The sequence below is a fragment of the Physeter macrocephalus genome, chromosome 2 (assembly GCF_002837175.3).
Source record: "Physeter macrocephalus isolate SW-GA chromosome 2, ASM283717v5, whole genome shotgun sequence".
In the NCBI taxonomy this organism is placed as follows: Eukaryota; Metazoa; Chordata; class Mammalia; order Artiodactyla; family Physeteridae; genus Physeter; species Physeter macrocephalus.
Window position 1 is genome coordinate 127,811,307 of NC_041215.1, and position 13,694 is coordinate 127,825,000.

At 40.0% G+C, this 13,694-nt stretch overlaps 1 protein-coding gene across 1 annotated transcript in view; it reads left to right on the forward strand.

Annotated features, from left to right (window-relative positions):
• Positions 1 to 13,694, forward strand: part of COL4A3 (collagen type IV alpha 3 chain) — an 86,074-nt gene that overhangs the window by 43,438 nt on the left and 28,942 nt on the right. Inside the window, exons 24-34 of the mRNA XM_055079438.1 lie at positions 670 to 740; positions 1,534 to 1,716; positions 3,910 to 4,078; positions 6,165 to 6,257; positions 6,868 to 6,969; positions 9,300 to 9,397; positions 9,970 to 10,120; positions 10,482 to 10,595; positions 11,596 to 11,763; positions 13,026 to 13,115; positions 13,475 to 13,609. Of these exons, the coding sequence (XP_054935413.1) occupies positions 670 to 740; positions 1,534 to 1,716; positions 3,910 to 4,078; positions 6,165 to 6,257; positions 6,868 to 6,969; positions 9,300 to 9,397; positions 9,970 to 10,120; positions 10,482 to 10,595; positions 11,596 to 11,763; positions 13,026 to 13,115; positions 13,475 to 13,609 (1,374 nt within the window). The remainder of the gene's footprint in view (positions 1 to 669; positions 741 to 1,533; positions 1,717 to 3,909; positions 4,079 to 6,164; positions 6,258 to 6,867; positions 6,970 to 9,299; positions 9,398 to 9,969; positions 10,121 to 10,481; positions 10,596 to 11,595; positions 11,764 to 13,025; positions 13,116 to 13,474; positions 13,610 to 13,694) is intronic.

A 13,694-nucleotide genomic window follows, 5' to 3' on the forward strand; every position in this document is an offset into this window, starting at 1 on the left:
CTGCATCGGCAGTCGGATTCTCAACCACTGCGCCACCAGGGAAGCCCTATTTAATTTGTATACAGCAGGTTCTTATTAGTTATCTATTTTATACATATTGGTGTATATATGTCAATCCCAGTCTCCCAATTCATCACATCACCACCGCCCCCGTATGCGTGATTTTTATTCTCTTCTTTCTGTATAATTTTTTTTACAATGAACATCCATTACTTTTATCATTAGAAGAAATAAATGTCTCCTTAAAATTATAAAGACGAGGGCTTCCCTGGTGGCGCAGTGGTTGAGAGTCTGCCTGCCGATGCAGGGGACACCGGTTCGTGCCCCGGTCCGGGAAGATCCCGCATGCCGCGGAGCGGCTGGGCCCATGAGCCATGGCCGCTGAGCCTGCGCGTCCGGAGCCTGTGCTCCAAAAAGGGAGAGGCCACAACAGTGAGAGGCCTGCGTACCACCAAAAAAAAAAAATTATAAAGACGAATTTTAGGAAGCTAAAATTTAAGAGTTCTTGTTTATTCCAGTTATTTACTCGCATTCTTACCTTGCACTGTGTGTTTTAATAAAGAAATTTTCTTTCTTCAGAAGAAAACATCCTATTTTCTTCACATACTGCATTACCCTGGCTATTCAGAGTTTGTGTTCAGTGTATACTTAATAATTTACTGCTTTCAGGAGGACAAGGGGCAGCTGGCATTAAAGGAAGCCCAGGGTCCCCAGGAAACGCTGGTCTTCCAGGATTTCCGGTAAGATTTCATGGTTTTAAAGCTTTATTTAGTTTCAATTTGGAAAATGGAGCACTCTGGAAATATGGTTGCACCCCATATAGGTTGTCAGTTTGGTGCCTGGCAAGGAGCCCTTAATAGTAAAGCACTTAGTAGGTACTTGTTGATTGAATGAATAAATGAATGATGTGCGAAAGCATAAGTGAATGAATTAATGAATTTATAATCATTTCAAATGGTATCAGAGACAGAAAGCTGATCAGTGGCTGCCTGGGGCTGAGGTTGGGAATAGGGATGGACTGCAAATAGATTTGAGGGAATTTGGAGGAGTGGTGGAAGCGTCTTAACACTGGATTGTGGTGATCGTGGCATGAATGTGTAAATTTACTAAAAATCATTGAATTGTATTCTTACAAAAGTTTCATTTTATAATATGTAAATTATACATCAATAAAGTTAAAAAATTAAAATCAGAAAGTTATACTTGGATAAATATATTTAAATCAAATTATCCATAGATGCATATTGAAATTTACCAATATTCTAACATAATCTGAATTATGATGAAGGTTGTATCATATTGAATTATATTATTGTATATATATTGCATTGAATTGCACTAATTGAATTTTTTTTATAGTTTTGGAAGAAAAAATAAAGCCAAAAAGCTTGAAATTTTACTTGTGGGCCAAAGAAAGGGTCTGGAAAAATAATTCATGTTCATTAAAGTTGAAAAGTTCTTATTGACATTTTTTAATATTGACACAAGAACTGTACCCAAATGCAAGGTAGACTCATGTTTGTACCACCCTAGGGATTCCCAGGTGCTCAGGGTCACCCAGGACTTAAAGGAGAAAAAGGTGAAGCATCTCAGCCAGAGGGACAAGTGGGTGCCCCAGGGGATCCAGGGCTCCGAGGACATCCTGGAAGAAAGGGCTTGGATGGAATTCCTGGAACTCCGGGAGTAAAAGGATTACCAGGACCTAAGGGAGAACCGGTTGGTATCTAGCAACTTTTTTCAAATTACCCTCCCTCTGAATGAAGGGCTCTAAAGTTAAGACACCAGATGATTTCTTTTCAAAAAATTGTTGGCCATTCAGCACACTTCATCCCTCTAACTGCAGGATGAGGCATCTTCAAATGAGCAGTAATAACCCGAACAAATATTTATATTATTTTGACAAAATAAATAGCACTCCATGGTTTTTTTAGCCCATAGAAAATTCTACATTGATAATGACCTTGTTTCATACACAAGTTACAATTCCACATTTGTATCAAATGAGTTTATAGGGAAGTTCAGAAAATGATTAATAATGGATAGTTTTAGTCAACATTTTGGAGACAATGTTGATTCTTTTAAGTAAAAATAAATGCATAAGAGGACAGAATATTTAGGGTTTTGTCATTTGGGTAAATGTTTTGTCATTTACCATATTTAAGTTTATATAATTCTGTCTCTTTTCATGGGATGGAATCTCTTACATGTTCAAGTGAGAGGTTCCTACCAGGATCTTTTTTTTTTTTTAAACATCTTTATTGGAGTATAATTGCTTTAAAATGGTGTGTTAGGGCTTCCCTGGTGGCGCAGTGGTTGCGCGTCCGCCTGCCGATGCAGGGGAACCGGGTTCGCGCCCCGGTCTGGGAGGATCCCACGTGCCGCGGAGCGGCTGGGCCCGTGAGCCATGGCCGCTGGGCCTGCGCGTCCGGAGCCTGTGCTCCGCAACGGGAGAGGCCGCAGCAGAGGGAGGCCCGCATACCACAAAAATAAATATATAAATAAATAAATAAAAATAATAAAATGGTGTGTTTGTTAGTTTCTGCTTTATAACACCGGGAATCAGCTATACGTATACATATATCCCCATATCTCCTCCCTCTTGCGTCTCCCTCGCACCCTCCCTATCCCACCCCTCTAGGTGGTCACACATCACCGAGCTGATCTCCCTGTGCTATGCGGCTGCTTCCCACTAGCTATCTAGTTTACATTTGGTAGTATATATAAGTCCATGCCACTCTCTCACTTCGTCCCCAGAATCTATTTTTAAGTGTCATAGAGGCAGAGGCTGAGAACCTATCGCGTGTATCTGAGAAGTTTGCAAGGCATGCTGCCCAGCCTGTTTTATGAAATACCAGTTTCTCCCAGGGTTAATCAGTGTCGTCCAATACAAAGGGTTCTACTTCAAGCAGAGAAACTTGTCAAACAAACTTAAAGAGTCACTCACAGAACCTTTAATATGAGACTATGAATAGTGACTCCCCAGGCTGTGGATATGATATGCAGACTTTCCTAAACGTTTTAACTACAAAACGCTTTTTGAGTGGAAGCAGCTAGCAGGACCAATGTTTCAGTCTCTCTTTGGCAAACTGTCACCTGCCCCTCCAGAGTGGCAGTTATGCTTAAAGAGGGCTGGAGTCCGGGAACTCTTTTGGTCTAGTATCAAGACAGTTCATATGATGCTTCCATTTGCATCGCCCTAATTTTTTTTTATTAGTTCTGGTAAAGAAGTCCCAGAAAGTAAGAGAAAATCAAGGAACTGATTTGAGTCTTAACACCCTGCAATGATAAAAGAAGGATTACTCAGTTCCCCATTGACACTAAACGATGAAAAATCCAGTCAAATTTATTATTTGGGGCCATGTTGGAGAAGAAGGGGAACTTCGATTATTTTGTCAAATTCAACTTCTTTAAAATAAACGACTAATTTTCAAAGTGACAGACTCTGAAATTAACAACAAAAAAAGATATTTTATAAGAAAAAATTACTATAGATAGAATATCTCCTTTATAATGAAAATACCTGGTGAAAAACCAATCAAATTAAAGTTTGCTGTACTGGTTTTATTTTAGAAATGTGACAGTAACATGAATGTCACCTCCAATGCCATTTGAGTTGTTGGCCAATTTGAGCTAAGTTTTGGGGGCTGTTGTCATATGTGGCATCCCATTGTAGGACACCTCAAGTGGGACTCAGCAGAGTTAATGAAATGTTGCTGGATTCCAAAGGGCAAAGCAGCAGACATCATCCAGTGCTCTTATTTTAGGAACAATGCCCTTCAAGTAACAACTGCTTTTTAATTCAAGATCTTCTCTATGACAACCTAACTGGTATTTATATTCATGGTGAGGTTAGCCTGTGTAAAGGGATACTGGATGAATCACTATCCAAACATATTTCTATTGATACAGGCCCTGAGTGGGGAGAAGGGGGACCAGGGTCTTCCAGGGGATCCTGGCATCCCTGGGTCCCCAGGACCTGCAGGACCAGCTGGACCATCAGACTATGGACCTTGGGGAGAGCCTGGTCCAAAGGGCACCCAAGGACTTCCCGGAGCCCCTGGACCACCTGGAGAAGCCGGTTGGTTAGTTTTCTTTCCAGTCCTGTTTTCCTGTGGCGTGGGTGGATGGTTCTTAGCGCTAGTGAAACTCCCTCAAGACTAATGAATGTATAGAAACATGCTTCTAGTAAATAGACCATGTCAACTTGTAGACACTGGGAAATAACATGTAGGATATGGTAGAGATAATCCTCTTTTTCCCTGTTACTGAGCAGTACAGCTGAAATTTCCTAGGAATCGTCTATATCCATTACTGATATAAATACATGGAGTGAATAGATCCTAAGAGATGAGTGGAAATTAGCTACGATAAACAAAGGGAAGGCAAAAACCTATAGGATTGATCTTGAGAAGCCTCTTCCTGGGCCCAGGGCCCACTCATGTTATTGCAAATTTGTTCTTTTTGATTCATAACCTCATAAATGGTTTCTAAATAAAACTTCAAAATATCCAAGTCAAATGAAGAAAAGTTGTCTTGATAATAAAGTCCCGTTAATTTTGGGATGCACGTACACTGAACGTAGTTGCGGGATTCAGGAGGGATCTGATCCTCAATGCTTATCCGTGGTGGAGAACATGGCGAAAGATGAGAAATTCACGTCACTGACAGTGTTAAACAAATAATGCTACCATGGTCTTTTTTTACTTTTAAAATCACTTTAGAGACCCAAAAGACCACTGGTCTCCAAATCTTTTTATGGCATCCCTCACCAGGAATAAAATTTTGAGTGCAGTATCCCTAGTAGCATTCACATACAAGTGACCCTCAGATAACGCGGGAGTTAGGACGGGCAACCCTCTACGTGTATAACTTAGAGTCAGCCCTCCTATGTGTGGTTCCTCCCTATCTGTGGTCCATGGAGTACTCTAATATTTACTATTGAAAAAATCCGCGAATGAGTGAACCCTCGTGGTTCAAACTCGTGTTGTTCAAGGGTCACCAGTATGTTATAAATTGTATGCATGCATTTCTGTCCACACACATATGTAAAGCTTATTTTGTGATTATTCATACATGTGTATTTTTTTCTGCACCTTACCTTTGAGGCTGCTGTTCTAATCCAGGGATTGGCAAACCATGGCAGACCACGGTCTCAATCCAGCCCATCTCCTACTCATGTATAGTTCCCAAGCTAAGAATGGTTTTTATATTTTAAAATGATTGGAAAAAAAAACTTTTGAATAATATTTTGTGACATGTAAAAATTATATAAAATTCAAGTTTCGGTGTCTATATAGTTGTATTGGCACACTGCTACGCTCATTTATTTACAGATTGTTCCTGGCTAGGATAACAGAGTTGAGTAATTGCAACAGAGAATCACCTGGGCCATAAAGTCTAAATTATTTACTATCTGGTCCTTTACCAAAAAAGTTTACTCAGCCCTCTCCTAATCCATCTTCAAACCTTCTTCTTTTCTTTCTAAATGTGAATTTTTAGTGAAGGACTCCACTGTCATAAAATATATTATTACCAAATTTTCCCCATCACATTACTGTGAACGTATTCTTTCTATAAATATATGAATATATGGACAATACTGATCATTAACATGTTTTTAATATTGGCCACTGTGGTCAGAATGCTATCTCAAATCTTTACCAGTGACGCAGGCATCATTTGCTCGACACATGAGGAACTTATGTTAAAAAACATGCCCAAGCTCACAGACCTTACAAAGAGCAGGGCCAAGATTCAAGCCCAGATCAACTTGTTAGGCCTCACTTCATGTTTTGTCCAATAAACCATACTTCCTTCCTGTGAAAACTAGTCACCCAATAAATAAATATCCTACTAGTATTCACCAGCAGTTAGGCTGAATTCCATATTATCAATATTTTTAAACATAGGCTCTCTTTTAATAGACCAGCATGTTGGGCTCTTAATTAAAACAAGGCTTAGACAATAGTAGATGCTTACATATATTTGTCAGTGGAATTTCTACGAGCTGGTCATCTTTAAGCCAGTTTTGAAGCCTATGGAAGCAGATTATTTTTTATATTCCTTAGGGTATGTTTATGAACCCCTTATAATTGTGTTTTTCCCTTCTGAAGAAAGAAAAGCTTCAGTATGCACGCCAATCTTATGATGCAAATTTTCTTAAGGTCCTAAGGGAGAAATCGGTGTTTTGACACCAGTTCCAGGGCCCCCAGGACCTCCTGGGCCCACAGGCCGTGCTGGCCCCCAAGGTCCACCTGGTGAGTATCCCTTTGCCACATCTGGTACATGGCATCAGATGGCACCCTGACTCTCCTAGTTATAACTCTCCCATTAAAAGGAAAGCATATAGTCACTGGCTCCAAGAAAAGGGTGCAGGCCAGAAGGGACAAGCCAACAGACAGGAGACTTGCTGTTGTCCTTTGAGGTTATCCAGATTATTCCTGTTAGTACTTCTGATTCCAAAACAGAATCTATACAGTTACTTAAGAGGAATTGGAATGCAGAACAATCTTCATGGATTTTTGGTGGAGGAGCAAGGAATGTGGGCTGGTGTTTAATCAGGACAGTTCCCACAGCTTCTTCATTTGAAAACTTAACTCTTTGCCAATATCATCTAAAACTTAACTTTGCATTGATGGAGGGAGACATATAGTTCAAGATATCGAGAATATTTCTTTTAGGAGTTAAATTATATTTTCAGAATTATTTGCACCTCCTAATGATTAGCTCATTGCTTAGAAATGGGGAGGAAGGTGGGGTTATTATTTCTTAATTTCCAAAAAGATCTGGGATGACCCAGAAACAAACATTTTGTTTTAAGGCAAGATAAAGGGAAGGTGCTGATGTAAATGTATGCATGTTTTTAAGGTATCCCTGGATCCACAGGAAAATGTGATCTGGGTCTTCCTGGGCCTGATGGTGAACCAGGAATTCCAGGAATCGGATTCCCTGGGCCTCCTGGACCTAAGGGTAAATTTAAAAAAATTTTTAAACATAAGGTTCATTGTGGATATTTATAAAATATAAATACGTATAATGAATAATATAGGAAATATCCATTAAATCCTTTAAAATGATGTTTTCCACGAGTCCTAAATGGGAAAAAAAAACCTTACAATAATTTTAACGAAAAAGGGAGAATTCACATTGATTTATGTAATCTCATCGCAGTCATATTTTTTAAAGTGCATGGAAAAAACCGTGAGGAAATTCACTAAAATGGTAATAGTGATTCTTCTTGATTGTGGGATTATGAGGAATTTATTCTTCTTAATAAATGCCTGTACTTTTTACATTTACACATTTCTTCACCTTATACATTTCTTTTATAATAAAAAAAAAAGAACTGTTAAATCACAGATAGCTGATCTCCCTATATACTCCCAAATAAATTATGGAAGTTATTTTCCTTTAGGGAAATATGCCGTTTCTCATCAAAGAAGGAAAACACTCCAAAGAAATCCAGATGCTAAGAACTCAAACAGTAACCTGAGGCTCCCTGCTGACAAATACATCAAAGTCCTGTCCAGGATGCCATATGAGTAATCTCAGTCCCTGGGATGTCCCATAGAACTTCAGATTTTATGATAATTTCATGTTTGTTTCAATATTGTTTAAAGTGCTTATCCAGGGGCTTCCCTGGTGGCGCAGTGGTTGCGCGTCCGCCTGCCGATGCAGGGGAACCGGGTTCGCGCCCCGGTCTGGGAAGATCCCACGTGCCGCAGAGCGGCTGGGCCCGTGAGCCGTGGCCGCTGGGCCTGCGCGTCCGGAGCCTGTGCCCCGCAACGGGAAAGGCCACAGCAGAGGGAGGCCCGCATACCACAAAAAAAAAAAATAAAAAAATAAAAAAAATAAAGTGCTTATCCAAATATAATCCATTTTTTGGTGCTTCCTCTCTTACATTAATATGTCAGCAATGTTTATCACACATCAGTTCTGCCCAAATATAGGAATATTGATCTCAATTTATGAGTATTTGAAATAGAAAACATAATCACACTTCTCACATGGTCCCAAGAATGGCTTTGACTCCAGTTTCTTAGATTTCTTCCCAGTGATCTTGAAGTAATGAAACCTGGCCCATGTTTTAGCCAAGTGCTTCGTGGACCCTGCCTTGAGAAATTACATCCTAGCTTGTAACCCTATGGATTTGCCTTCTGGAAGGAGACTGTAAACTATGGGAAACAGAACTAGCATAAGGGCTTCTTGAAAGTGGAGATTCAGACTTTCCCAGTTGAACCTAATGAATCCCATGAAATAACTGTGAATTTAAAATTGGTCAGGGCATCCCTGGTGGCGCAGTGGTTGCACATCCACCTGCCGATGCAGGGGAACCGGGTTCGCGCCCCGGTCTGGGAGGATCCCACATGCCGCGGAGCGGCTGGGCCCGTGAGCCATGGCCGCTGAGCCTGCGCGTCCGGAGCCTGTGCTCCGCAACGGGAGAGGCCACAACAGAGGGAGGCCCGCATACCATTAAAAAAATTAAAAATAAAATAAAATAGGTCAAATTAGGGACTTCCCTGGTCGTCCAGTGGGTAAGACTCTGTGCTTCCAGTGCAGGGGGCCCGGGTTCTATCCCTTGTCGGGGAACTAGATCCCACATGCATGCCGCAGCTAAGAAGCCCACATGCCACAACTATGAGCCCACATGCCACAACGAAGATCCCATGTGCCGCAACTAAGACCCGACACAGCTAAAATAAATAAATAAATGAAATTGGTCAAATTAGGGGCACAAAGGAACTCTCTGAACATAGCCTTGCTCTACCAGGCTTTCCTCTTTTGAACCACAGATCAAAGAAAAAGATGTGTGTTAACTCCTTTTTCAACTCTCCTGTTATAAATGCGTAAAAGAGAAGTTAACGTTCAGTGGCTATTATAGAGCTTTAGGAAGTAATTCTCTTGAGCAACCCATGTTAAGAAAGGCTACCTGGATGATGGAAATGCTTTATATCTCGATCTGGGTCATGCTTGCATAGATATATAGACACATTTAAAAATTCATTTGGCTATACACAGTATGCAAAATATACTTTTTTAAAAAGGCACCCAAATGGTCAATCGGTATCAGTGGTTTAAAGAATTGCTCAAACAAACTTTAGTGGTGCTAAACCACAAGAATGGAGAAGGTAATTTTTTAAACTGGGAACCAATGTAATCTGATTTGGAATTGACTTTTTTTAAGTGCTAATTTAGTGGTTGGCATTCTCATCATTTAAACTTTCATAAAAATATCTAAGAGCTACTGTTCAGAATCTTTTAAGACCTGTCTTACAACCTTTGTTATTTTTTCTCTGTAGGAGACCAAGGTTTTCCAGGAACAAAAGGATCACCAGGCTGTCCTGGAGAAATGGGAAAGCCAGGGTTACCTGGAAAGCCAGGCCTCCCAGGAGTCAAGGTCTTTGAGAATTAAAATTCAGGCTGATATTGGGGAGGGGAGGGGAGGGGAGGGGCAATTACAGTCAGCCAGTCAGGATGCTTTGTGTGTAGAAATTGTCAATATATTTGTAGATGATGAAAATCCCGACTTTTTAAAAAAGTTTCTCTGAACCATCACTCCCCTTTAGAAAGGAGAATAGAAGGTGTAAGAAGACCACTTTGCCTCTCTATTTCTTCCTTAATCTTCAGAAACATTCAGAGTACTTAAAATGGGAAAACTCTAGAAACAGACGTGGATATCTATGAGAAAAACTATCAAAAGGAGAGACATCTAGACTGTTGACAGAAAATTCCACAGTCTTCTTAAAAAGTGGAGGCTCTGAAGAATTACTAAGCACAGTTTTATTTAAAAAGTCAGCAACTACAATTGAAAAAGGAAAGTGGATGGAATGGTGGCGACTGTGCATAAGGGACATAGAACCTCCATCACGGAGACGTTATTTTCAAGTAAATAGCCCTAAAGACCGGTCAATAGTCAACACGGATTTGAAAGCATGATACAGTAAAACTAACGTAATTTCTGTGCTATAGGGAGAACCAGGACTAGCCATGCCTGGAGAACCAGGAGCACCAGGTTTGCCAGGAGAAAGAGGCAACTCTGGGGAAAATGGAGAAATTGGACTCCCTGGACTTCCAGGTCTTCCTGGAATTCCAGGAACTGGAGGGCTTGATGGACCACGAGGTAAAATAGCAAGTGTGATTACTTTTCTCCACTGTGAACTCAGCTAAAATGCTGCAAATTGAATGTGTAGGTGCTCTAGGGGTGAAGAACTCTTCTCCAACTTCTAGCTCAATAAATTGAACGTGCGAGGCTTAATTAACTTTCCATTCAAATTTCCATTCCATTGCTGCCCTACCTTTGTTCCCTCTTTCTTCCTTTCTTCCTTCTTTCCTTTTTAATGAGTGTCCTCTATATAAGACATATCAATGGTATTAAATATAAGTTCGATTCAGGGGGGAAAGTTATAAGAGAATGACTGGGATAGCAATACTAGGACCTTGGGTTTTGGCACCCGATTGTATTCTTGGACTCTATTTTGCAGGGGATCCAGGGCAGCCTGGACCACCTGGAGAAAGAGGCCCCCCAGGAAGGTGCAAAGAAAGTCTCAGTGGAGCTCAAGGACTTCCAGGCTTAAATGGATTGAAAGGGCAACAAGGTAGGGGGAGGCCCTTGAAACCAACCACCAGGCGGGCAGACGACATGGGACTCCTGCTCTGAGTTTTGCTGCTTAACCTGAGAACTATCCGGTAACAAGTCCTGACCACTGTTCAGTGGGAACACTGTTCAGTGATTTCAGAAACAAAAACCTGTTGTCATGAATTTGTTGCAGTGAATACCAACTACAGAGTAAGAGACATGAAGTTACTACAGTAAAATTGGTTTGTGTCTTGTATGCACAAAAATATGAACAAGGAAGATATATACAGATGTATATTTACATATATATACATATAAACTCTCAAATTAGTTTTATCTTTAATACTTTCATAGGTATATTAAAGTGGTAAATGTATCCTTATTATTGAAACATAGTGAATGTATGCAAAGGTATATATGTTTACAAGTTACAAACTAAAATACATAGTTGGTTGCTTTACAAGCAACATAAAAGAAAGGGTATGAAAGTAAATCTAAATTATGAAGGCTAGGCGGTCATGGGAAACTTACTATCTTTTTCGCTCCTCTCAACCAGATCTGTGAACTGTTTCTGAGAAAAAAAATCCTTTAGAACTCGCCTATTATACTTCTTATATGTTCACAAACAGAATTTTGGCCAAGAAGTTAATTGTTGTAGTGGTGCTGTTATTGTTTCTAGAAGCATCTGGTGGCTTGCCGCCACGTGAGTGGCTCTGTATGAATTCTGCCGGTTAAAGACTGCGCCACGGTCAGAAAGTGCATTCCCAAGATGTGCCTGCAGGACTAGAAAATAAATCTAAATTCTACACTATCATTACTCCATGAATCATTGAAACACAGAATGTTAAATCCAGAAGGGATCTTAGAATTTTACAAAAGGGGACCTAAATCTATCAATTAGAAAAGTGTGTGGTTTGCCCACAATCACAGAGCTAAATATTTACAGCCATAAAATATATCTGGAGTTGGTGTGGAAAGCAATCGTGCGTTCATTCATTCATTCATTCATTCATATATAGGCAGAAGAGGCGAAACGGGGCCAAAGGGAGACCCAGGTATTCCAGGCTTGGATAGGTCAGGATTTCCCGGAGAACCTGGACCACCAGGAATGCCGGGTCATCAAGGGGAGATGGGACCACCTGGTACAAAAGGATATCCAGGAAATCCAGGATTTTTAGGGCCACCAGGTACCCTTTATGTGCTTTTGTTTTTCTTCTTCTCTGTTCTTCCACATATTCCTTTTAAGGTAGCTGTGTAAACTAGATCAGGCATAGGCTTTTGACTCTAAGCTTCTCTTTCATTTAGTATAAGTTTTTCTTCTGAATTATTTGCAAGGAGCCAGAGGGCTGGGAACTGGTGGTAGTGGGATGGTCAAATTTCACAATTACCCACAATATGACTATTTTTGCTGTGTAATCTTGTTAATATATTACTAGTGAAATATATTTGCTAGTATTTTGTTGAAATTTTTTGCATCCATATTTATAAGGGATACTTACTGGTCTGTTTTCTTGTGATGTCTTTGTCTGGTTTTGGTATCAGGGTAATGCTATCTTATTGAACAAGATGGGAAGTGTTTCCTTCTCTTGTATTTTCTAGAAGAGTTTGTGAAGAATTGATATTCTTTAAATATTTGATAGAGTTCACCAGTGAAGTCAGCTGGGGCTGGGCTTTTCTTTGAGAGAAGTTTTAAAATTACTAATTCAATCTCTTTGCTTCTTATAGATCTATTCAGATTTTCTATTTCTTCTTGAGTCCATTTTGGTAATCTGTGCCTCTTCTAAGATTTTGATTTTCTGATACTATGGTTCATATGAACCATATGAACAGTGGTTCATAGTATTCCCTTGTAATTCTTTTTATTTCATCACTTTTTATGGTTTATATGTTTGGGGGAGAATATTTCAATAGTCTTCTCATAGCATAAGGACCTCACTGATCTCTCCTCCAGAGAAGAGTCCAGAATAAGAACTTAATCTGCTAATTAACCTTTCATTTATATTATTGAGCTACTATCATATGCCATCACTGTTCCAGGCCCTAGAGACACACTGGTGGAGAAGACTCCACCTCGAACAATGGGGAACACGATAGCAAACACATTTAAGAACTAAGTTCATCTAGCGACAAATGCTATGAAGAAAGTAAAATAAGGGAATATAACGAAGTTATTGATCAAGGGTTGGGAGGAGGGAATGATCCAAAAGTTCAGCATATTTTTCTCCTCATCCACAAGTGTGATTTGCTACCAACTTCCACATCCATGATGAACAAAAAGACCATTTACTGACCCAGCTCCTAGACAAGTGCGATTATTTTCCTGTTTACAGAAACCATTTTTTCAACACTCTTTCTCTCTTTCTAAGTATAATTCATTTTATTTTATGGAGTATTTCGCTTTGCTCATTCTTTACAGCATGTGCTGCCTTGTGTTAATTTGTTTCCATAGGTGAAAAAGGAATGATTGGGATGATGGGGGTTCCCGGAAACGTTGGCCCTCCGGGGCCTCCTGGGAAGCCAGGCACCCTGGGACAGAGGGGTAAGTGATAGAATATCTTTCCAGCTATCAGGAGGCATGAACAATGTTCATTTAATTAGCAGAAAAATAAATTTTGTTCTTTGAGGAGAAAGTAGTTCTGAGAAAACCTTATATCTGATTTTGCAGTTTTCTGTATTCCTTTGTCCCTTTTGAATAGTCATATTTTCTCGCTAACAGGCTTAGACCACTACCCTCATGTGGCTGCCTGTTTGGGGGCAACTATTTATCAAGTTCTCAGCTCTGTTAACCTTTTTTGGTTTATTTGTCTTGTCTTCTTTTATGGTAAGCACTGTTAACTTTTGAATCCTCATGAACTTTTAAAGAATTAAGGAACTGATGTTGTTACGCCTGTCTCTTAGGGAGCTTTGGAATTCCAGGAGTAAAAGGTGAGAGAGGATCCCCAGGTGCCAAAGGGGAACAAGGAGATAAAGGAACTCCAGGGCCTCCTGGAATATTCCGCTTAGTCGGGGACAAAGGGGAACCAGGACTCAAAGGTACAAATGTCCTTACGTTTTTTGTTTTTGTTTTTTTTTAACATCTTTATTGGAGTATAATTGCTTTACAATGGTGTGTTAGTTT